This window comes from Podarcis gaigeae (genome assembly GCF_964106915.1).
Source record: "Podarcis gaigeae genome assembly, chromosome: 4".
Classification (NCBI taxonomy): Eukaryota; Metazoa; Chordata; class Lepidosauria; order Squamata; family Lacertidae; genus Podarcis; species Podarcis gaigeae.
This window is the reverse complement of record NC_139677.1, coordinates 91,285,995-91,311,712: the sequence shown is the minus strand read 5'-3', so window position 1 is coordinate 91,311,712 and position 25,718 is coordinate 91,285,995. Positions and strand designations below refer to the sequence as shown.

The 25,718-nt window shown below is 44.3% G+C and overlaps 1 protein-coding gene across 4 annotated transcripts in view; it reads right to left on the bottom strand.

Moving 5' to 3' along the window:
- The window catches only part of SLC36A4 (solute carrier family 36 member 4), a 94,982-nt gene that overhangs the window by 35,686 nt on the left and 33,578 nt on the right, over positions 1-25,718 (bottom strand). For all 4 annotated transcript variants that reach the window (XM_083736912.1, XM_083736914.1, XM_083736915.1 and 1 more), the window contains exons 9-10: positions 22,992-23,158; positions 18,061-18,230 (exon numbers count right to left, since the gene is read on the bottom strand). In XM_083736912.1, the coding sequence (XP_083593038.1) occupies positions 18,061-18,230; positions 22,992-23,158 (337 nt within the window). The remainder of the gene's footprint in view (positions 1-18,060; positions 18,231-22,991; positions 23,159-25,718) is intronic.

The window sequence follows — 25,718 nt, the reverse complement described above, 5'->3', positions numbered from 1 at the left end:
CCACCCCAGGTTTAAACTCAAGAGACTAGAGGCTTATAGGAGGTGCAACAGCTGAGACAACTAGATTCGTTGGCAGATCCCTATAGGGTACAGAAGACCCTTCTCCGTAGAATCTTGCATAGATTCCAATTGAATTTTGAATCAAGTCACCTTAAAAAAACACACCAACCACCCTTTTTCCAAGGATAACCTGCCAAAAGAAGCAGAAATAAAGTGTACAATAGAGGAAAATGAGTGTGGAGTTCGGCATTGCTGAACTGCCATTAAAGCATAGGAATCTGAGCTGGAGAAAACAAAACCATGCAATTACGTTGTAAATTTCTGCTATTTCACACAGCAGAATGTCTGGCGAGAGATGGCATTAAAAAGCAGGCTCAAGAGATAAATACTGTGTAATCAAATAGTGGTTAAGTTGAATGTCGAATAATTAAAAGTGCCCTTAATACAGCTGAGAGTCACAGTGACTTCTTCGTCCTCAGCGGTGCGGAACATAATCTACAATTCTGAGAGATTTATAGCACCAAGCAAGAAAAGCAAACCAGGAAACTAGAAGTCCAAAGAGCTTTGGAGCCATGGGTTTTCAAACTGAGTATTGGGGGACTCCGGTGGTCTTCAGGCGCTTAGCCCCCTACTCTTGCAATTGTGGAAGTTTATGGCTTAATGGCAGAGAAGATTATCCTGGATTTGGTCCAATATGACCTTTCACCAGCCAGCTAAAAGAGCCGAGAAACTCCTGGTCCTATGCATGGCACATTCCTGTGCAAAAGGACACTTTTCCAAACCACAGATCGATCACCCTTGAAATATTCAGGGCAGAGGAAAGGTAGAATGGATTCCTCTTGTAGATACACCGCTGGGGGATTTGCCATAGATCAAAAACACTTTGACTTAAAAGAAGGGGTCATCTGCCATGGCAGACCTTGTGCTAATTATCAATTCCTCTCCCGCCTCACTTTCATGCTTGATCCGATTTTGATTTAATATTTGCACGCCGCTTTCCCAACAACCAATGTGAGACCGAAGCATGCTCCATGGCAACTACTGCAGGAGTATGCCACCAGACCAGTCAATATGGAAGTCTTATTAGATACTGGAAAGATCAAGAACCCCTGCTTAGGTTAGGGGGTTTGTTCTGGGTTCATAGAATCGTGGAGTCGGATGGGACCATTAGGGTCATCTAGTCCAACCCCCCACCCCACCCCAAAAGGCTGGAATCTTTTGCCCCATGTCGGACTCAAACCCACAATGCTGAGATTAAGAGCCTCAATCTCTACCGACTGAGCAATCCCAGCGCCAGTGAGTTCCTGGTGAAGAGCACAATTCAAAGTGTTGGTGTTGACCTTTAAAGCTCTAAACGGCCTCGGCCCAGTATACCTGAAGGAGCATCTCCACCCCCATTGTTCAGTCCAGACACTGAGATCCAGCACCGAGGGCCTTCTGGCGGTTTCCTCATTGCGAGAAGTGAGGTTACAGGGAACCAGGCAGAGGGCCTTCTCGGTAGTGGCGCCCGCCCTGTGGAACGCCCTCCCATCAGATGTCAAAGAGATAAACAACTACCTGACATTCAGAAGACATCTGAAGGCAGCCCTGTTCAGGGAAGTTTTTAATGGGAGACATTTTAATGTATTTTTGGTCTTTGTTGGAAGCCGCCCAGAGTGGCTGGGGAAACCCAGCCAGATGGGCGGGGTACAAATAAATTATTATTATTATTATTATTATTATTATTATTATTATTATTATTTGTGACATTACACATGCCATTTCCACGAACCATTCTCCAGCAAAGTAGTTTGCTTTCTTCTGTGTGCAGAAGGATGGGAGAGGTATGCTAAAACACTATACCAGAGATGGGGAAGCCCATAGCAAATGTGCCCTCCAGGCAATCTATCAGGCTCTCGGGACTCTATGCAGGCCAAAGCCCTCACAGTGCTTACTCTAGTTCCCCCCTGAGTGCTTTTGCCTGGGTTGAATGGCCCTTGCACTATTATAATGCTTCATGCTTACTTGGATAGAGAAAAGAGTGTGTGCATTGGCTGGGAAGTGGCCTACAATACAAAGGTAAGAGTCATCCACTTATGGCTCTGGACCCAGTGCGCAAGTCTTGTGTGGTATTGTGCATCTTTTCTGTCTCTCCTGAGCCTTCTGTCAATCCTGCTGGACCACGAGGTTCCAGCACAAATGGAAGAAGGAAACTCTTCAGCCAAAACAACCCTAATTTCACATGCCTCTTATAAAATCCAGTGTGCTGCCACGTGCTATGAAACTAGGAGATCCACAGGCAGTTTCAGGTCCAGTGCAGGTGGGGGAAAACTTTTTGGGGGCTGTGTGTGTCGTGGCTTTTACCACCCTCTGAAGACTCACGTGGACAACTCTCTTCAGCTGCAAGCCTTGGTTATTCTGCATATGCAAAGTATAAGAGCAAGCAATACTCAAGTTGACGAGGTTTTTATCTGCATAAGCACGGAGGACTAATCCACAGCCTTCTTGCATGCTAACCTAAGATAACCACCAATTCGAAGAAGAATTTGGCAAGGAGTCAGAAGAAACTAGAGTGGGGGAAGAGAGGGAAGAGAAGTATCTAAAGCAGGAAGAGATTAGAAAAATCAGATGGGGAAGGAGGGACACTGTCCAAGCTTCACAGGTGTTTTTCTAATCCAGCCAACTTCCAGAAGATTCTAGCTGGCTCAATACATTAAATCCATGAGACCGGACAAAAGACTGCCTTGTATCAAAATGGAAGGCCCTCGTTGCCAACCATGGATGTTTTTCAGAACTCAACACCACTTATTCAGTGAGAGATTCACTAACAACATGGGAAGCTGCCTCATTCCAAGTCAAACCACTGGTCTATCTACCTCAAGTATTGTTTTCTGCAAGCAGCTCCCTTAGGGTTTCGAGTCAAGTCCACTCAACTCAGTCTTACCTGGAGAGGCCAGGCATTGAACCTAGGACCTTCTGAATGCAAGTGCCACCACTGAGCTATGACCTAAGGGTAAAGGTAAAGAGCATTAGGTCCAGTCGTGGCCAACTCTGGGGTTGCGGCGCTCATCTCGCTTTATTGGCAGAGGGAGCCGGCGTACAGCTTCCGGGCCATGTGGCCAGCATGACTAAGCCGCTTCTGGCAAACCAGAGCAGCGCATGGAAACGCTGTTTACCTTCCCATCGGAGCGGTACCTATTTATCTACTTGCACTTTGATGTGCTTTCAAACTGCTAGGTTGGCAGGAGCAAGAACCGAGCAACGGGAGCTCACCCCGTCACGGGGATTTGAACCACCAACCTTCTGATTGGCAAGTCCTAGGCTCTGTGGTTTAACCCACAGCGCCACCCGCATCTGAGTTATGACCTGTCAAGCTGTAAATAAGTGCACTTGTCTGAAGTTATGCTTGAAAAGGCTCCTCTCTCTATCACCACATCAATCCAGGGGTGTTTGCTCAGACTCAAGTTTGGCCAAGTTCCACAGCAATTATTCCCAAGCAAGGCTGCATGGAACTGTAGCTTTTTTGGATTTTTGTTCTGCAGTATCCCTTACGTGAGGTATTATAATGCAAAGCCATCTCACCTAAAAACCTCTAGAAGCTTTCCTCTAGTTGCAAACAGGTAAGGGAGGCTCAAATTCTGAACGGTAGCATAGCAGGAGTAGAGAGTTAAAACCTTCATTCCCCATCTCACAGACTAGATTTGTCTGGGGCTGGGGCTCAGTATACTATAATAAATAATAATAATAATAACAATAACAATAACATTTTATATATTACTATGCATATAATATTTATCCTATTTTTATTATTTTTAGTAACTAATTATTATTAATTATTAATTATGTTATTTATTATTTATTATTCAAAGTATTGGTCTGACCTTTAAAGCCCTAAACGGCCTTGGGCCGGTATACCTGAAGGAGCATCTCCACCCCCATCATGCTGTCCAGACACTGAGGTCCAGCTCTGAGGGCCTTGTGGCAAGAAGTGAGGTTACAGGAAACCAGACAGAGGGCCCTCTCAGTAGTGGCACCCGCCCTTTGGAACGCCCTCCCATCAGATGTCAAGGAAATAAACAACTACCTGACTTTGAGAAGACATCTGAAGGCAGCCCTGTTTAGGGAAGCTTTTAATGTTTGTGTTTTATCATGTTTTTAATATTCTGTTGGGAGCCACCCAGAGTGGCTGAGGAAACCCAGCCAGATGGACGGTGTATAAATTAACAACAACAACAACACATAGATTCCACCAAACTCTTTGAGAAAGTCTACATCTAGTTTGGTCTCAAGTTCTGACACAAAACAAATCTTTCACAAATTATCTACCCGCACTGTAATTATTTAAGTTCTGAAAGGTCTTTACACCTTTTCTGCTCAATGTTCTTTTCTTTAGGTCATTCATCTGTAAACGAAATGAATTCTATTTCTACTACAGATGCCAGCATAAAATGAGCCGTCAAAAATGAGCAGTTCCATTGACATTTCCTAGTTGCCTCCCACTGTTGCACAGATGAATTAAGTTCTCTCAAGGACTTAAAACTGAAGCCTCAATGCATACTGGTTCCTATTTACCGGTACATTCATATCCCAAACCTTTTAATAAATGAAACCTCAAGTTCACCACTCCAGCAGTAAAAAGAAAATAAAAATCCCGCCATAGCTCATAGTAAGATTTATAGGTTTAAGTACAGTGGTACCTCGAGTTAAGAACTTAATTCGTTCTGGTGGTCCGTTCTTAACCTGAAACTGTTCTTAACCTGAGGTACCACTTTAGCTAATGGGGCCTCCCACTGCCGCCGCTGCATGATTTCTGTTCTCATCCTGAAGTAAAGTTCTTAACCCGAGGTACTACTTCCAGGTTAGCGGAGTCTGTAACCTGAAGTGTCTGTAACCTGAAGCGTCTGTAACCTGAGGTACCACTGTACAAGGGATGCCCAGACACCCATTTATATATGAAAAAACTTACTGATTAAAAGCAAATAAAATATCTGGTGCCTTCCAGATATTGCATTACAACTCTGTGTTGCATGGGGCTGATGTGAGTTCTTGTCCAAAATAAGCTGGAGGGCACCATGTTGGGGAATGACGTCCTAATTTCCCATATTTTCTACCCTTCCACAAATGACAGGCACAAAGTGATTTCAGCATCAGTGTACATTCCCTGCCTTTAGTTTGCCTGAGACCATATTATACAGGATTTTAATAACCTCCCCTCCTCACATCCCTAACCAGCATTAACTGCTGGTTGCGCAGTTTGCTAATTAAAATACATTAACAGAACAAATAAAAATTCATGATAAAAATTCTGCCAAGGCAAAAGTAGCACTGAACAGCTTTCAAAACTTGATAAACCTGCACATTCGTGCTGCTTCCAAGGGATGCAAACTACTTTAGAATTCCCCTTTCCTCAGGCAACAATTCTTTAAAAAAAATTCCTTATACGGGCTCATTTCAATTTAAAAAAATCCCACGCCAATTTCTTTTAAATATGATTAGCAAAGTTTACATTTATGGAGAGAAAGTTACTACCCCCTCTCAACTTCCCAAAAAGCAAAGCATGCATTTTTTTAATTTTTTTTAAAAAATTGCCCCCATCTTGAAGTTTCAAGTGCTGAGCTGTGTTGAAAGTATTTAGATTTTTAAAGAGAAAGAGAATTAAAGAACTTGGGCTGCACATTTAATATTAATTAAGGAAGTAAAGGAGGTGGAGGGGGGAGAAGAGAGAGCAAGAATGCATGTGTAGCGGAGTTGATTTGATGTAAACAAATGTAAAGGGATGCAAATTTGGGGCACAAGAATTCATAATTTCACATATTCGCTCAGGGGTCTGTACCGGGAGCATCTGACCGGGAAAGAGAGACCGGGGTGGGAGCAGGTCATAGCGCACAGTTTGATGAAAATGTTGACCCAGTGTGCAATGGCTATGCAAAAGGCAAAATCCATGCTATGGATCATTAGGAAATGGAATAAACAGAAAACTGCCCATATTGTATTTAAAGTAAAGGGACCCCTGACCATTAGGTCCAGTCGTGACAGACTCTGGGGTTGCGGCGCTCATCTCGCTTTATTGGCCGAGGGAGCCGGCGTACAGCTTCTGGGTCATGTGGCTGGCCAGCATGACTAAGCTGCTTCTGGAGAACCAGAGCGTACAGCTTCTGGGTCATGTGGCCAGCATGACTAAGCCGCTTCTGGAGAACCAGAGCAGTGCATGGAAACGCCATTTACCTTCCCGCCGGAGTGGTACTTATTTATCTACTTGCACTTCGTGCTTTCGAACTGCTAGGTTGGCAGGAGCAGGGACCGAGCAACAGGAGCTCACCCCGTCATGGGGATTCGAACTGCCGACCTTCTGATCGGCAAGTCCTAGGCTCTGTGGTTTAACCCACAGCGCCACCCACACCCCACATTGCCATTATGCAAATCTATGGCAAGACCAGACTGGAATACTGTGCACCATTCTGGGTATTAAAAGGGATATTGTGGACTTGAAAAAGGTGCAGGAAAGCCAGTCAGTATTTGGGGTGTCTTAGCTTAGAGAAAAGGCGTGTTAAGTGCAGCCATGATCGAGATGTTTAAAATTATGTAAGGTGTGGGGGGAAGGGAAGACGTAAAGGCTTTTCTCCCTGTCTCATAATACGTACAAGAACTCGGGAACAAACAATAAAGCTGAATGTCAGAAGATTAAGGACAAAAGTTTCTAGACGCAGCACATCGTTCAAGCACAGAATTTCTTCCAGTTGCATGCAGTGATGGCCACTAATGTAGATGGCTTTAAAAGAGGGTTATTTATTTATTTCATAAAATGTATATACCACTGGATTGTAAAAAAACAAACAAACCTCAAAAAAAGGTTTACAAAGAGACAAAACCACAAAATTCAAAACCGTACAGTCGTACCTTGGAAGTCGAATTGAAATCCATTCCGGAAGTCCGTTCGACTTCAAAAATGTTCGAAAACCAAATCGCGACTTCTGATTGGCTGCAGGAAGGTCCTGCAGCCAATCGGAAGCCAAGGTATCCCTGTTGGATTGTTCGGGTTCCAAAAGAACATTCACAAACCAGAACTATCACTTCCGGGTTTGTGGCGTTTGGGAGCCAAAACAGACGAGGGTGTTCGTGATCCAAGGTATGACTGTATTTTAAAACATGCAAAAGTTACAATACTGTAACAGATTAGAACGAGACAAATTCACAATGGCTACCACCAGTTGCTGGGAGCCAGAAATATGGGGGGCGGGGCAGGGGAGCACTCAGTACGCTGGACTCAAATGTGCTTTTGGCACACCCCATTTATTTTTGAAACATTTAACCCACCAAGGTAGCTTTCAGAAAAGGAATTTATAAAACAAAACAAAAAAAATGCAAGTTGGAAAATAGCGCCGGCTCATGTTGCACTAAATAAATGCCAAAATAAGTTTCTGCAGATAAGATGGGAAACTACTGATATACTCTAGAATCACAGGAGAGATGTACCCGCACCATTCATAGTTTCATAAACTATGTCTACCCACAGTAATTTTTTTATATACCGTATTTTTCGCCCTATAGGACGCACCTTTTCCCCTCCAAAAATGAAGGGGAAATCTGTGTGCATCCTATGGGGCGAATGCAGGCTTTCGCTGAAGCCTGGAGAGCGAGAGGGGTCGGTGCGCACCGACCCCTCTCACTCTCCAGGCTTCAGGAAGCTATCCGCAAGTCTGGGGAGCCCGCGGGAGTTCCCGCCGGGCTCCCTAGGCTTGCGGATAGCAGCCTGCATCCCGAAGCCTGGGGTGCACCCCGGGCTTCGGGCAGATATCCGCAAGCCTGGGGAGCCCAGCGGGAGTTCCCGCCGGGCTCCTGAGGCTTGTGGATAGCAGCCTGTTCTGGGGGCTGGGGTCGGGGGGAAGCTCAGGCTTCCCCCGCCTCAGCCCGGTGCCTGGGGGGAAAATAATTTTTTCCCCTTTATTTCCCCCCCCCCAAAAAAAAAAACTAGGTGCACCCTATAGGGCGAAAAATATGGTATATTAGATACTCTGGAATTGCATGGTGAAGGTTAAAAATTAATACACTGATAAATACAACCTTAAAAGCCCAAAATGCTCTAGCCTTTACCTTGGAAAAAGGAGGGTATTCCAAGATTCCAAGACTTCTGGAGTTTGCAGTTCTCTCATGTACACACAAGCACACTGCTGCCGTTTATTTGTGGTTCTATGACAGCACCAGAGACCTACATAGTAGTCATCTTCTGAATCAGACATAGATGTCTGACGACAAGCAATTGGTCCATCAAGCTTTATCTGTCAAGTAATTTCCAAGCCCTCAGTTCATTGTCTGCTATCATCATCATGCTTACAAATCCATTATTTCCTTGAAGTTTCTTCCCTTCCCCTTTTTTTAAAATTAAAAATAAGGCCTATTTCAAACAATGGAAAATAATTCCTGAGCTCGCTGCAATCATCGCACATTTTCTCAGCTCAGAAAGAGCACAGCTTACCAAAGATGCAAAGACGATCAACGTGTAGATTCAATATTCATTTTCATTCAGACACAAAATCTAAATTACGTTTATTAGAGCCTTGCCAATTATTTTATCATTAGCATTCTGCCAGAGATTGGTTGGGAGGAATGATTTGATGAATTTGAAAATTCCCAAATAGGTAGGAAACAGTGGGTTTCTTTGAGAAAGCAGTTCATAACTGAACTGACTTTTTCTTTTGCAAATTTTCCTCTAATCGAATCGTTACCTAATTTACAAGCTGCACAGGGTTTGTTTTTTCCTTCTTCTTCGTCATCAACAGATTTCAGTTTCAAGACTGATATTCTGTCAGCAAACAGAGAGAAAGGGAGAGTGATTAAACCATCATTACTCACCCCAGTGAAGATCAAACCTATGCATTCTTAAGGAAATCAGCCCTGAGTGCTCACTGGAAGGACAGATCGTGAAGCTGAGGCTCCAATACTTTGGCCACCTCATGAGAAGAGAAGACTCCCTGGAGAAGACCCCGATGTTGGGAAAGATGGAGGGCACAAGGAGAAGGGGACGACAGAGGATGAGAAGGTTGGACAGTGTTCTCAAAGCTACCAGCATGAGTTTGACTAAACCGCGAGAGGCAGAGGAAGACAGAAGTGCCTGGCGTGCTCTGGTCCATGGGGTCACGAAGAGTCAGACACGACTAAACAACTAAACAACAAAAACAACTCACCCCAGTACACTGACTTGGCCCTTTTTTGCTGCTGGTGAACTTATTGCCTTCCACAGGGGGTAAAAATTGCTATGATGTCTGCAGAGGGAGCAGAATGTTCTGCTTCTCTCTTAGCTGGCTGGAAAATAAAAGTATTGTAAGCAGGGGGGAAACAGATAGCAGCCTTATTAGTCTATGGTCTAAGCATCTAAAAATGGGGTGGTTGTCCCCATTTGGGGTGAACGAATGCAGTCACCTATTGTTGTTGCTTTTGATAGCCTATGACCCTAATAAAATTATCAGCCTCTCTGGTCATCGGTAAGGAAAAGGTTTTCACTGAAAAAGCACCTTAATTATGGAGGAAATAGCCAAAAAGTGCAATATCCAGTTTGGGGCTATAGGTTTCACACCTTTTGCCCAAGAGGGCTCCAAACTGACAGAAAACAACCATAATGTATTGAAATAATTTTTGGGAGCATTACTTGGGGGGGGGGGGCAGAGGACCTGGCAAAACCTGTAATTAATGCAAGTAAAAAAAAGCTCTGTCTTTTCTTTTTCTTTTTTTTAAGAGTTCACTTACGCATAAAATTGTTCAGAGAAACTGAATGGTGCTCTAAGAAACTAAAATATTCCACATTTAGCCTGCCAATCTGCACTAACCTGTGATCAATCATTTCTCTACTGCCGTGATATTCCTGGTGCAAAACAATAGTCTCATCTCGTCATCTGTCATGCCAGTTCCACAACTTGAGACCTACTGTGTGCAGGACTCATGTGGCCTCTTCTCCAATAATTGGAGTTTTCTTTACCCGTAAGTAGGCTGAGGAAGTGGTTGTTTAAAGGAAGAGACTGGCAAGCAACAGGATGCATAATCGGGATGCACCCTCCAGAGAGTTACCGTATTTTTCGCTTTATAGGACACACTTCTTCCCCTCCAAAAATGAAGGGGAAATGTGTGTGCGTCCTATGGAGCGAATGCAAGCTCCTTGCCTTCAACGATAGCAACGCAAAGCCTCCGAAGCGCAGAGGGAGCGCTCCTCGCTGCTTTAAAGTAAAGCTACACAATTATATACCAGGTTTTAATTTCATCCAGTATTCAGATCTGTAACAGCTTTCTACAATAAAGGCCAAGTTTAATAAATAATAGTAATAGTAATAAGTGGCAGAACTGAAACAGAGTATATCAACGAAATGTCCAGAGTAGAATTTTCTGCGGCTTCATTTAACCGGCAAAGCTTTTAAATATGACAGTAAGTTCCCTGGATTTCCTAGAAATCCAACATCTCTTTTCAGAGTTTAAATACTGCAGTTCATACATTCAGGTAGATTCCGATTTACTTTCACAGATATTTTCTCCTTCGGATAAAGATGTGGTGTTAGAGGCAGCTCTTGGTAAAGGTAAAGGGACCCCTGACCATTAAGTCCAGTCGTGTCCGACTCTGGGGTTGCGGAGCTCATCTCTCTTTATTGGCCGAGGGAGCCAGCGTACAGCTTCTGGGTCATGTGGCCAGCATGACTAAGGCACTTCTGGCAAACCAGAGCAGCGCACGGAAACGCCGTTTACCTTCCCGCTGGAATGGTACCTATTTATCTACTTGCACTTTGACCTGCTTTCGAACTGCTAAGTTGGCAGGAGCAGGGACCGAGCAACGCGAGCTCACCCCGTCGCGGGGATTCGAACTTCCGACCTTCTGATCGGCAAGTCCTAGGCTCTGTGGTTTAACCCACAGTGCCACCCACATCCCATTGAGGCAGCTCTTACTGTATACTAAAAGGCTCCAAGGCGGTGATTCCTAAACTACGCTCTGGGACACACAACACAACAGGTAGGAGAATTGCTGTACTGCGCCTTGAAAAATCCATGATGCCATGCGAGATAATACCCACTTAAGAGGTTTTATTACAATCAAGTGGTACTATACATTTCGTTAAACGAAAAGGAAACAAAATGCAGGCATGTTTTCTGATCAACAGCGCAGTCGCCCCTCACCAATGTCATGGGCAGTAACGCCATGCTGAGGGAAGAAGCAAGGGCACCGTCAACAGAATTGCAACATGGCAGCCTGAATTATGGCTAACAGACTGAAGGGAATGCCAGAAGCATCACCACTGTGCAAAAAAACCCAAAAAAACCCAACAATGTCAAGGTTCAGGGTAAAACTAAACCAGGCAAATGAGAAGAAGAGCATGCAATGTTAACCAAGTTATCCTACAGCCGCAAAATGCATGCAATGTTTGAGAATGTGTGTGTGTTTGCATTCACACACCATATGGAACATAAGGCTGAAGCAGTGTCTTCAGTTTTTATGTAGAAAGAAACTCTGTACATTGGGAGTTTGGGGGGAGACAAGTCTAAGGAAACAGAATTGTTTTTGCAAGATTGTGAAACTTAAGACTTAGGGATTGATAGCAACCTCAGGCACTAGAATAGGAAACCCAACGTATTTGTTATTGCCACTTGTCGTATTTTACAGTTTCTATCCAAACACAGAAGTTTTCTCATTCATTCAACTTGTGCAGTTTACCCTCTTTTTAAAAAAGAAAGCCAGCCAGCCAAGTCTAGCTGCCACATTTCCTCTGCATAAGACTCATACAGAGGCTGTGTTCACATGCCACAGTAAACTGCAGGTCACATCAAACCCTAGTTTATGGTTTACCTTGAGCGAGTCAAACAAATGACAACCGGTAAGCCAAGAATCAAAGTTTGCTGCTGCTCACACTTAGGGAATGACTTCTGCGTTCAAAGTAAAGAATTAACTACGGTTTACTGTGATGTGCAAAACTGAGCCATCGCTTTTATCTACAGCCAGACAGACTCAGCGAGCGGGTATGAAGAAACCGGTCACAGTGCCTGCCCTTTATTAGAGGAAAACCAGGATTGTTCTAGCAGTATCACACACACAACCACAGCACTATGTTATCTAATAAGACATATTGCAAAAGGTGAATAATTCATAAGCAAGGAGCAGCTAACTATAAAACAGAGAAAAAGAGTATGTTTATCTTAAGAACGGGGCCTTGTATTACTCAGAGTTCTTTTAAGTTATAATTCGATTGATGACTGATTTTTCCTCTGCCCCTTAAAGTCCTTTTTTGGGGGAAGGGAGTACATTGCAGCTCAATCATTCAACGTTCTAGCCAAGGCAACAAATGAATAAAGAAAACTACTGTATATATGTGTTCCAGGAATATCCCAACTATTTTCAGATGAAACTGAAGGAGTGCAATTTCCCTAAATTATTTTGCATCAGACAACAGGTAAAGATGTACCTCTCCATCCAGAGTTTTGGCGAGGGGTGAAGTGTATGGCAATACTTTAATTCCTCTTCTGTTGCATGATTTATCTGTGATTGTTACTATATTGAAGTGTGCATGGAGTTTGGCCTTACCATTAGCCGGAAAAACACCAACAACATGGGTCAGAAGATGTTGCCAGCACTCCGCACATCAGCATTGGTGACCACAAGCTGGAGGTGGTAGATGATTTTGTCTACCTGGGTTCCACCATAACAAGCAAGCTCTCCATCGATGCTGAGCTGGAGAAAAGTGTTGGCAAGGCGACTATGGCAATGGCCCATCTCTCCAAAAGGAAATGCAACGTTAACGTCCAATACCAAGAGGAAGGTCTACCAGGCTTGCACGTTGAGCATGCTGCTTTATGGTAGTAAGATATGAGCAACTTACACCCATCAGAAGCATCAACTCAACACATTCCACATGTGCTGTGTCGGGAAGATTTTGAGCATCACATGGCAAGACACCAAGCCCACATTCCCTGCGCGTTCACACTCCTGTCTCAGCAACCTCTACACTGGCTTGGTCATGTCCACGGAATGGAAGATGGCAGGATCCCCAAAGACACGCTCTACAGGGAACTGGCTTCAGGCACCAGGCCCATTAGTAGATGTCAGGAGCTTACCGGCTGCCGGCTTGAGAAAACAGCACACAAGAGTTCATTAACAGAAGATTTATTGCATACAAGCAATTAGCCTCCAACCGCTCTCTATGAGCATCCATCACAATCAAGCTGACCCTTCTGAAGAACCCTTCCGGCTACTGCAGAATATCCTGAACCTCCTACCCTTACGTTTCGGGGGTCGTCTTCTGTCTTGGACTTTTCCCATTTGTCTAGTCCTAAGACTGATGGGTTCAGCTACCTCCTCTTTTGGTGAGGAAATGCTCTCCCTCCCTGGTGCTGTGAGTGACTGTGATTCCTCAAAGAGGAATCTCATCTGGCTCTCATCCAGCCCGCCTTTCCTGAGCTGCTAAGCCTCATTCCTGCCTGCTTCAGAGGGAGGATGAGGCGTCAGCCCACTGGTTCCAGCTATCTGAGAAATCTGCAAGTCTCTCTGTTCTCCTTCTGCCTGCCTGCCTGCCTGCCTTCTATCTCAGGCTGTCCTTCTTGGTTTTGGGCTACTATGTCCATGACAGTAGACCAACTCTGTGTTACAAGGATTTCTGCAAACGTGTCATGAAGACTATTAACATCAACCCTGCCGTGTGGGAATCCCTTGCAGATGACTGGGAATCCCTGGAGACATGCGGTCAGGTCAGCAGTGACCAGAGGAGAAATGCCCATTGGGAGAAGTGCCCTGGTGCATCTGCAGCAGCACAAGTGGATGCCTTCATCTTCCCCAGCTGCAACAAACCATGTCTCTCCCGTATCCGTCTCTCCAGCCACAGCAGGCGCTGTAACTCTCCAATGGTTTAACTTTACCCCAAAGGCACATTCTTCCATTGTCCCGCAAAACAGATAGATGCCATCGAGTTACTAAAGGGATGTTGTTTAATTTTTTATCGTTAATTGTCATCATAAGGTCTCTTTTGTGCCACCCTCATAACCTTGGGTGAAGCGTGCATCACAACTACCTCCAAATAAATCGCAAGACTGTAAAGTTGGCAGGGACCCTGAGAGTCATCTAGTCCACCCCCTGCAATGCAGGAATCCCAACTCAAGCATCCCTGACAGACGGCCACCCGGCCTCTGCTTAGAAACCTCCAAGGAAGGAGAGTCCACAACAAAAGAGAGTCCACTACAGTTCAATTAAAAATCGGAATATAGAACAATCCACAATTCAACCGATAAGATCAAACTATTAGTATAAAAACCCAGAACAATTACAAAAATAATTTTACACCTGCTTCCTGAACATGCACAAATTCTATCAGAATACTTTTCAGATAGTTCCCCACCCCTCCCCTCCGGCTCAGAGCATATTTGCAACATTCATAAGAACCACACAGAGAATTACCGAACTCAGTACTTTCAAGTAGCATTAAATAAAGAGATGGTGGGAGTACAATTGAAGTTAAGTTTTGCATACTTTATGTGAATGATTCATGGTGATGGTGAGGATTGTTATTGGGGGGGGGGAGTCTCAAACATTTTCCCACATCTCCCTTTCTGAAACAATAAATCTCTCGGTTTACTTATCACATTTACATCCTGCCTGTCTTCTACAACGTCAAGACAAAGTAGCAGACAGAGTTCCCATCCAAACACTGATGAGATTAAGGCTGCATTCACATACATGTTTATTCAGTTTCCCCAACATTTCTCTAACTCTTAATTTCCGCATAATATTTGCAGTTTCACGCGACATGAGAATCACTTCCAAAAATCCAGCAGAATATTGGAGAAGTATAGTGTGGATTTCTGTGTTAATTGCTTCTGGGGGGTGGGATACATCTGCAGCCCCCTTAACCCAGAAAATGAGAAGAGTAAGGTGACAGAATTTGGGGTGGTATCCCAGCATACAGTTCTTTCCTGCTGTTTTCGTGAGTGACTCATGAAGGAATATTACATGTGCAGAAACGACAACGAACAGCAATGTTGTTCAATGACGTTTGCTGTTCTGCTACACTATGCCCATTGGTGTGAATGAAATTTAGTGCGACATATCAGTCAAAAAGTCACAGTTTCATAGCACAACAGGCACTGCTTTGTGAAAAGAACATTGGAAAACAGGACATACATGTACCCTGGACTTTTTGCATGCACATCAGATAGATGCTCTACCACTTTCCGTGTGAACTGATCATAAACAAACCTTACGCTGATTGCATCAGCAAGCAATATTAAATGGTGGAGTGGGCGAGCAAGGTCTGTAAGCATTACGGTGATGGGAAAGAAGAACATAATACTGAGAAATAATGGCTGTAGGAGCAAATAAGGTGCTTCCAGGCGTCTGCTTACTTGCTCAAATATGTTATCCCTCACTTTCTAAATACTGTACTTTTCCGTGTATAAGACTAGGCTTTTTTCTTTAATAATTATGCTAAAAAGTGGAGGTTGTCTTAAACATGGATAGTGCATAGGATGGACGTTTGATTGGTTGCTGCCTTGGCTGTCAACGGCTATTGGGCGTGTTATTGGTATGTCTGATTTAGGTTTTACAGACTACCCTTAATTCCTCTCCTTGTGCTGCTAAAATAATGGTTACCAGAAGCTGTGCCACCATCGTGAAAAACCAACTTTCAGAAGAGACTGCCCAACTGCCTCTGCAGTTTTGGATCTTTATGGCAAGAAATCTCTGAAGCTCTTGCCTGGAAGTCAGTCAAACCTGCTACACAGATAAAGGCTTCAGTGTTCAAATGCAGGGTTCAAATCAAATCACCGTGAAACGCGTCTGGAGCAAACTGTTAAGATATTTGGGGGGGCAGGCACAAAGAGAGAGAGCGATGGAGGCAGACAGAAGGGGAGAGGATAGAAAATAAATTCTTGGCACCCTCTGGTGTTCTACTCATGCAAAATGCATGCAGCACACATGTTCACTGACAGCCATGTAGATATTTCAACGGGGAGCTTATCCCAGCAAACGCATTGAACATTAGGCAGATAATTTCTCCGAGTTTGCCTTGTTGCTTCCGCCCACCTCCCTTGTTCCTTTGTTGAATAATAATAATAAATAGCTTGATGCACCCTCTAATGAAATGTGCTACACGTGTCTTTGGCAGCATCCAACTCACTCATTCCATCAGCGCAAGGATTACTGCCAGCACAGCAAACAAAAAACAAAAAACCCTCCACATTCCACATAATCTATTCCAAGGGATACCCCAATGCTCTGGGACAGATCTGAGGAGGGTGGGGCACAAACAGGGAGCGAGGGAGGAGAGTTCTACTGCACAAGCAGTAATCCTTTTGCTGATGGAACAACTTAGCTGGATACTGCTCAGTTACTTTGGCCATAAGTTCCACAGTTCACTGCCTGAGTCCCTATTCCAAGTACCAAATGAGGAATGGTGGCTGGCTAAGAGTTTGGGCCTTTTCGGAGGTGGCCCCTCAGTTATGGAATGTCTTCTCCAGAGAAGACCACCTGGCTCTGACTGGTGTATTACTGGCACCAGACACAGAGCTTTTTACTGTGCTATGGGTCCAACGTTATTTTAGCTTTGCAACGGGTTTAGCTTCTGTGCTGTCCCTTGGTGTTTTTTTAATTATCTCTTGCTCTAACGAACCCAGTTTGTTTGATCTTTTAGCTGCGGGGTTTCCTGCTTTTCAGCTGCTTTTTATGCACTTACGGTTTATAACGTTGCTATTCACCCTCACCCTCAACCCGGAGAACTGCCAGCAATGGGCAGCTGATAAATTAAATGAGTAATAAATAAAATTTGGCTTCCTTCCCATTTACACCAGTGTGAAGGCCTTGGGCAGAATGTATGGATTATGCATTAACTGCCCTTGATCTTCCTTCGTTCCTTTTGGAAGGGAAAAAAAAGGGCAGCGTGAGGCGAGGCTCGTACGTCACACCTGAACTTTGGTTGCATCACTGATGGTTTGGAGAGGCTGTTGACGCATCTGGGTGTATCTGACGGCCTACGCAGCAGGTAAAAGCTTCCCTCCTCCCATGCCAAATCCAATCACGTCTCCTTAGAAAATCATCTTGACACAAATGCACACAGCATAATCGAGTTAAGCTGCGCAGAAACCAGAACAGTTTGAATGCAAAATGGAAAGATACTTGACCGGCACCTCTTCTTCAAAGGGCTTCACGACTGTGCCAATTGCCCAGCTGCAAGAACAGAAGTCACAATCGAGCCTTTATCTTATTTAACACAGCACCATCAGATGAGCAACAAGGGGAATAGCAGAAGAGGCATTGTAGAATTCCTACGAATTATCACATCTCTCTCTCTTGTTTGAGCTGAACATCTTAGTTTTATCAATCCTTATGGGCCTTCGTGGACGGGGAAAGCTTAGCCACAGCAGATCCACACACTGGAATCTTCCAGGCTGGACCAGTGAAATGAACTCTACACAAGGCTCACCTTGAAGAGCCCCACATGAGCTGGTGATCTGTTTTAATTTATTTTTTTAATGTGGTTTTTATTGGGCATCTATCTATATATAATTATTGCGAACTATGGGGTACTGGTGTTTCGTTATACGTAAATAAAAATAAAAACTGAATCCAGTTCACATGGATATAGTACACACATCCACAAAGCTGCAAGGTTGGTTTAAAACTGAATTAGCTTTAAGCTCAGAGCAGGACTACATTATAACGGCACGCTGCAAGCATTGCATGCAATGGAAACATCTCAACGGCCAAAAGATAACAGCAAATCACATGGATCCAGAGACATTCCTTGATGTGTCTGTGTTCATAGGATATATGTGGGCATTTGGCTACCTTTATGGGGGCTTAAAGTTGAGTCAAATATCAGTAAATGCAATTTACCGTAAATCCTAAATTCACCAGGCCCCAGTGAACCCTTTCCTCACTTCCAAGATACTACTTGTCAAGGGAAACCCAAAAAGTTAGCTTCACAGCTGCTATCTGCAACCTAGGACCCTCCAGATGTTCTGGATTGCAATTCTGACCAGCATCAACCAAGGCTCATGGGAACTGAGGTCCAACACATCTGGAAGACACAAAGTTGGGGAGGTCTGCCTTGCACACAGCCTCGTACTTACAGGTTGAGCAGACCAAGAGCACTCTGACCGCCATCTCGCAGAACAGCTTCAGCTTCTGCTGCACTCGGGAAGCAATGGCCGGAATGAGGATCTCAGCCGGAACGTAGAACTGAATCGAATAGGTAATGAAAATCCCAAAAGAGTAGAGAATCTTGACCATATGGTACAACCTGTTGGAGGAAGAGAGAAAGCCACACGTTTGGACAAAACTCACACTGGTCAGAAGGATACGATGAACAAGTCTGCTTCAAGGAAAAGGTGTAATTTCACAAAGCATAGTCTAAGCACCTGCCCAAGCATTTACTTGAAGGATCACCTCACTACAAATCTGCCCATTTGACCGCTAAGAACTGTGCAACTGGCACTTTTACAAATGACACATAATACTCATTTGCACTCGCAAGAAATCAATCTTTTAGCGTTTTAATGTGTTGGAAGACGCTGAGAGTGGGTGGGACAACCCAGTCAGATGGGCGACATATAAACTATTTTTATTTTTACACTTTGGAACTCCCTGCCCATTGGTATTAGGAAGGTTCCTGCCTTCAAGGTATTGTTTTCACCGGCTGCTAAGAACTTTTTTGGTCTAGCAAGCGTACCCAGGCATGTACAGTGGTACCTCAGGTTACAGACGCTTCAGGTTACAGACGCTTCAGGTTACAGCCTCCGCTAACCCAGAAATAGTACCTCGGGTTAAGAACTTTGCTTCAGGATGAGAACAGAAATCACACGGTGGCGGCATGGTGGCAGCGGGAGGCCCCATTAGCAGGGGGTGGGTGCTTCAGGTTAATAACAGTTTCAGGTTAAGAATGGACCTCCAGACCGAATTAAGAGAGCATGCTCTGGTCCATGGGGTTACGAAAAGTCAGACACGACTAAACAACAACAACAGGCTCCTATGATGTAAGTCATGGGCCCCGCCTGCTAGCCTGCTCCCTAAAATATCACTGGTTTGCTTATTTCTATATACAGGGTGCCTACATTCTACATGGACTGGTTGCATGGCAACATGTGCAAATGGCTTTAGATACCTATCAGGTCCATAAATTACCATATATTCAACACAAAAACAGCGCCAATTTGTTGTTGACAAAGGACAGCTAGACATATAAAGGGCCCCTTTACCTTTAGTAGATTAGGGCCTCATCAAACCCAAATCCGGCCCTGGGTACAGCACAGAACTAGGCAGATTGTTGCAACAGGGCAAACAAAAATCAGATGGACTAGACAAACATGTATAGATAGCCCTAGGCAAAACCAGCCCATCCATGAGGTGCGATGAAGCAGCTGCCTCAGGCGGCAGAAATTCAAGAGGCAGAACCCATTCGCCATAGAAACAACCCAGGTTAGGGAGGTGGTAGCGGAAGAGGAGCACAGTATTTCATTGGCCAATTTTGCCACCTCTCACGGTAGTGTGGGACCAGTGGCAAAGCTCTGGGGAACACGTTGACTCTCACTGAGCCCTCGCAAAGCCTCACTGCCAGGAGGTGAGGCTTTGCGAGGGCTTTTCCTCAAGGAGAGCATCATTCCGCCCCCCCCCCTCCCCGGCACATTGTGGGCGGCAGCAGGCCATTTTGCCTCAGGTGGCAAAACGTCTTGGGCCACCCCTGCATAGGGCAAAGGTAGATCCAAGGTTGTTTGCAATAGATATTGTAAGGGGAGAGAGAAGAGGATGGACAAGGAGAAGAAAACTCATTAGGATTCTTAACCTGAAAAAGAAATAACTTCACAAAGACTTCAAAGCTGATGACGGTACAAGCTGACTTCGAGCAAAACTCTCCATTCTAACAGAGTAAGCATATTTCCGGCACTAAAAAGCACTCAGGAAAAAAATGTCTCCATTTCTGGAAACTATTTTAAGAAGTATTAAATTAAAATTAACTGCTGCTTTATTAGCTGCTTCCAAGCAAGCTTTTAAAAAAAAAAATACAAAGGAGATTTTGTTTGTGACTGTTAATCTCTTCATTCCAGCCGGATTCGGTTCTACTTGCCAATGTGTGTGTGTGTACATTTCACATTTGAAACAGCTAATAGTAACAGTAATCTTAAAATTATGTACATTAACTAACATAAGTAAGCAATGAATCTCTGAAAGATGTACGTATGTAAACTAAAAACAAGAATGCATCGATAGAATACAATAGAGGTGGTATTCAACTGAGTTATAACTCAAAGTAGACCCAATGAAATTAATGAATGTGAATGATACAAAAAAAAAGGATCCTGACATGCAGATAACACAAATCAGGAACTCAATAATCTTACTGTCATACCCACTCATTCAAGGACCATATTCTCCTTGCAACCAGCCACTCAATTCTCACTTCAACAGAACACTTAGCAACCAATAACCACGTACAGAACTGAAACATAAATAGTGCGAGACCCAATCATTTCTTCCCCAACTCTCACCTGGAGCAATGCAAACACGCTGGGTGGCATTCAGCTAACTCAGAGTAGTCCCGCTGAAATTAATCTAATGCTAGGCCCATTAACTCCTGGCTAAGTTTACAGCTGTTATATCAGCATCGAATACTGGAGAATATGGGACACAACAACAGAGTTAGGTTTGCAGAGAACCGCATTCCAACAAAAGAAAACTACTCTGTGAAAAGGCATATTATCAGCCACTGATGCACAAAGAAGAATTATTTGGACATACCCCCCCCACCCCCCACAAAAAAGTTTCTTCAGAATACCTTTCCTGAGGACTTGAGACCGATTAGGACATATTTGAAAAAGACTTAGCAGTCAAAATAGAGCTATAGCCAGTTGTTCAGAAGTATTATTGTCCTCCATTCATGTGTGTTCTCTGAGGTACAGTACAAGTATATTTTCATATTTGAAGGTCTCACTGCTAATCCGTTTTTTATACGTAGGGACCCTCTCTGTATTCTGCCTTAGGACCAACTGTAGCCTGCTTGAGTGTTTCCAAGCTTAGCTTCCTGGAGTGAAACATGCCTCCATTTTCATTCAGAAAATGAAATAAACGTGTGTTTACTATCTGAATTTCCATTATTTGTGGAGGCAGATGGAGTATACAGGTCGCCCTCAACCCTGACACAACTTATGCAGCTATGCTAGACTCAAAGCCACAGCCAGAAATTACCAATTCAAGTAGCCTTGTGGATTAAGCAACCTGACAGGACCTAGTACTTTCATATCCTGCCGTTCTTCCATCATGGAACTCAAGGTGCATGCAGAAAACATTCTTGTTCAGGCAATCCTATCCAGACACATAGAACACTGGCACATGTTTTAAATCAGGTTTGCATATTTTCAATGATTTTAATTATTCTTCTGGATCATTTGTTTATTTATTTATTTATTTATTTATTTATTTTTAAATGACAAAAACTTTATTGAGTGATGAAAAACTAGGTGTAGCATTAGGACAAACAAGGTTTGAGCATCACTGGAACATTAGTTTCCAGCTTCTCTTCTTTATACTAGAAGCGCAATAGACTGAATATTCAGAACATTAGTCAATTAAACTTCACTCCCAAACCCAGAAAACTGCATAGTTAAGCAGTAGTACAAATACATTTCTGCAAAACCCCTGAAGATCAAATTTATTTTTTGCTGTGATTTTGGTACAAATGTGATCACCAGCACTGATCTTCTGGATCTTTTAAATACTGTAGTTGTTTTTCACTAGCAATCTTATTGTTTTTGGAAAACCGCTTCGAGTTTTTGTTACAACCGTACAAATTTTGCAGAATGAGTAAAAATAAGTAAGTACGTGGGCTTCCTAGGTGGTCACCCATCCAGACGCCAACCAGGCCTTGACCTGCTTAGCTTCAGGACGTTGGGCTGCCTCATATGCCTTCGGACTATGGCCTGGGATGGCAGCAAAGGAAAAGCGAGTCTCTGCCCATTGCTGGCAAAGAGAGAACAATACTTGCCTCTGCACCTTCCTTCCTTCCTTTCCTTTCATTCTACAGCAGGACTGGGTAGAAGGTGGATTGGGATCAAATGGCAGATCCCTGAGCCATATGGGCAAGGGTTTCCAACTCCCAGCAGCTTCAATGTTTCCCAACAAGCTGACTTTCCCCACCTGGATTAGGACGCTGAAATAGAGAAAGCTAACCAGGAGAGGACTTCTGCATGAAAGAACTGTGAGCTCAGCTCAGCTGCAGCACTGAACACCTTCTGTTTTGTCATTCTAAGGGCAGCTGGCTCTGATGGGTAAAGGGACCCCTGAACATTAGGTCCAGTCGTGGCCCACTCTGGGGTTGCAGCGCCCATCTCGCTTTATTGGCCAAGGGAGCCAGCGTACAACTTCCGGGTCATGTGGCCAGCATGACTAAGCCACTTCTGGCAAACCAGAGCAGCACACGGAAATGCTGTTTACCTTCCCGCTATTTATCTACTTGCACTTTCAAACTGCTAGGTTGGTAGGAGCAGGGACCGAGCAATGGGAGCTCCCCCCGTCACGGGGATTCGAACCGCCGACCTTCTGATCAGCGAGTCCTAGGCTCTGTGGTTTAACCCACAGCACCACCCGCGTACCCAGGCTCTGATGGGTAGACGCTAGGATTCTAGCAGGGAGGAGAAACAAGTTGTTTCTGGTAAGACTGCAGTCTGTTCCCCTGCCCTACAAAACTAATCTCTTTTATAGAGCCACATCCACTTCCTGAATCACATTAAAACTATGATTCAGCAGGCAGACCCTTTAATACGCTGTTCCCTCCGGTAATTACAGGTCCTAGTTATGCCATAACACAGTTGTCTACACTGATCAAGTCCCGTGGTTGAAAACTTGACCTTGTCCTTATATTCCCCTGCCACCGCTCACCTTCCTACTCATCATCTTCCCAATGCACTTTTTACACAGTGATGGGTAGCATTCAGATTAGCATTCAGGAGCAGGAGGCGAATTAAGATCCCCGAAGGACACTGGAGTTCTGCAAAGTTATGCCTCTGCTTACCATGCATGCGGCAGGTTCAGAGTGATGCTGCCTTTGATTTCGTCCCCAAAGCACATATACCCCAGGGTGGCCAACGAGATGTACAAGGTCATCACAATCGCCATGCCAATGTTGAGGGCCAAGGGGAAGCGGTCGACTTCTTTCATCCTATTCTGGAGGGGAAGGACCTAAGAAAGAGAAAGGGGGAGGAATGTAAGCTCTTTTTATATGCAATAACAGCAGCAAGAATATTACTGGCCCAAAAATGGAAGCAAGAAGAATTTCCGACGATTGAAGAATGGAGAATGAAGTAAATGGGCTATGCCAGAACTAGATAAACTAACAGGAAACTAACAGGCGGGACCAGAAATTCACAGAAGACTGGAGTAAATTTACAGACTACTTGAAAAGTATTTGTGAAGATCAGACGACGTTTGTAGGTTTGCAAGAAGTTTTCTGAGGAGTATTATTGGAAGTATTCCAAAATTGGAGAAGGGGAAGGATGATTTGTTAAGAAATGTAAAGGCAATATAAAGTTAAGAAATGCATAAGAAGTGGTTAAAACGGTGGATCAGAGGTGCTGATGGAAGTCTAAAAAGATTGTATAAGTGATAAGTTTTGTGGTACATTTTATAATTTATATGTTAAAATCAATAAAAAAATTAAAAAAGAAAGAGAAAGGGGGAGAGAGGAAAGGTAGGCGAGAATGAATGATCAAAGAAGTGCTTTTTTGTTTAATGTTTCTTGCTACACATTTTGAGAACCAGGCTCCCGCGCTTTGCGGAGAGCTGAGCGAAGTCTGGGCGTGCTGAGCTCAGCGCACCCAGGCTTCAGCATGCAGGCAACTCTTCGCAAGCCGTGGGAGCCTGGCGGGGGCTCCCGTGGCTTGCGGAGAGTTGCCTGTTCTGGGGTCGGGGGAAGCTCGGGCTTCCCCCACCCCAGCCCTGCGCCTGGGGGAAAAATAATTTTTCCCCCTTTATTTCCCCCCCAAAAAACTAGGTGCGCCTTATGGGACGCTGAGTCCTATAGGGCAAAAAATATGGTACTTTGTCTCTTTTCATATTTACAGTTATTTATACCTGTTCAGGGAAGGTTTTGATGTGTGATATTTTAGTGTATTTTTGGTCTCTGTGGAAGCCACCCAGAGTGGCTGGGGAAACCCAGCCAGATAGGCGGGGTACAAATAATTTATTATTATTATTATTATTATTATTATTATTATTATTATTATTATTATTAACCAACCAACAAACCATCGTTTCAGTCTGTTGAAAGTGAAGAAACCATAGTCAAGCTGCCAGGCAGATGGGACACATAATATAAACCAGTTCAGTGAACTATGGTTTAGCGTTATGTGTGAACTAGGCCACTTGGGAAATCTCACCACCATCCCTCTCTCTCTCTCTCTCTCTCTCTCTCTCTCTCTCTCTCTCTCATGGCTCATCAGATAATATACCACCAGACTCAAAAGACCAAGAACATACAGTGGTGCCTCGCAAGACAAAAAGAATCCGTTCCGCGAGTCTCTTTGTCTTGCGGTTTTTTTCGTCTTGCGAAGCAAGCCCATTAGTGGATTAGCGCTATTAGCGGCTTAGCTGATAAGCGGCTTAGCGGCCTAGGGGATCAGCTGATAAGCGGCATAGCGGCTTGGGGGAAAGGGGGGGAGGGGAAAAAAACCCCGCAGGAACTCGCAAGACATTTTCGTCTTGCGAAGCAACCCCATAGGGAAATTCATTTTGCGAAGCGCCTCCAAAACGGAAAACCCTTTCGTCTAGCGGGTTTTCCGTCTTGCGAGGCATTCGTCTTGCGGGGCACCACTGTATTGGTGGATATCAGGTAACATGAGATTTTTGTCAGTGGAAAGCCTCCTACCCTGATCTTAAAGGTAAAGGTAAAGGTAAAGGTACCCCTGCCCGTAGGGGCCAGTCTTGACAGACTCTGGGGTTGTGCGCCCATCTCACTCAAGAGGCCAGGGGCCAGCGCTGTCCGGAGACACTTCCGGGTCACGTGGCCAGCGTGACAAAGCTGCATCTGGCGAGCCAGAGCCGCACACGGAAACACCGTTTACCTTCCCGCTGGTAAGCGGTCCCTATTTATCTACTTGCACCCAGAGGTGCTTTCGAACTGCTAGGTTGGCAGGCGCTGGGACCGAGCAGCGGGAGCGCACCCCGCCGCAGGGATTCGAACCGCCGACCTTTCGATCGGCAAGTCCTAGGTGCTGAGGCTTTAACCCACAGTGCCACCTGCGTCCCACCCTGATCTTAGGGCACCAATAAAAGACGATTGTAGAGAAAAGAGTCGTTTGCAGGGATAAAATATAAAGCTGTCCAAAAAGGGAGGGAACTCTGACAAGTGGCCGCTTGCTTTTAACTCTAAGCATTAATAAGACTGTTTGCATCATCTGTCAAGATCCAAGTCACTGGCATTTTGAAGATGATAATCCTGTTCTTTAAAAGACAGGGAAGGAAGAAGAAAAAAAATAATAATTCAGCAGCCACTCAACAAATCCAGTGCTTGTTTGCTTTCTACAAAATAACATGTTCTCTCTGAAAAGCAGAGATATCCCCAATTTTTTTTTTAAAAAAATGAAACTTTGGGAGGCATCTGATTCAAAGAAGGTTCACATCTAAAATAAATTAAACATTTTCCTTTTGCTTAGTTCATCATTATCTAGAACACCGCACAGGGAGCGGGGGCAGGGAACTGCAAAAATTCACTTTTAAACAGAATGCAAAGATCAACCGAGTT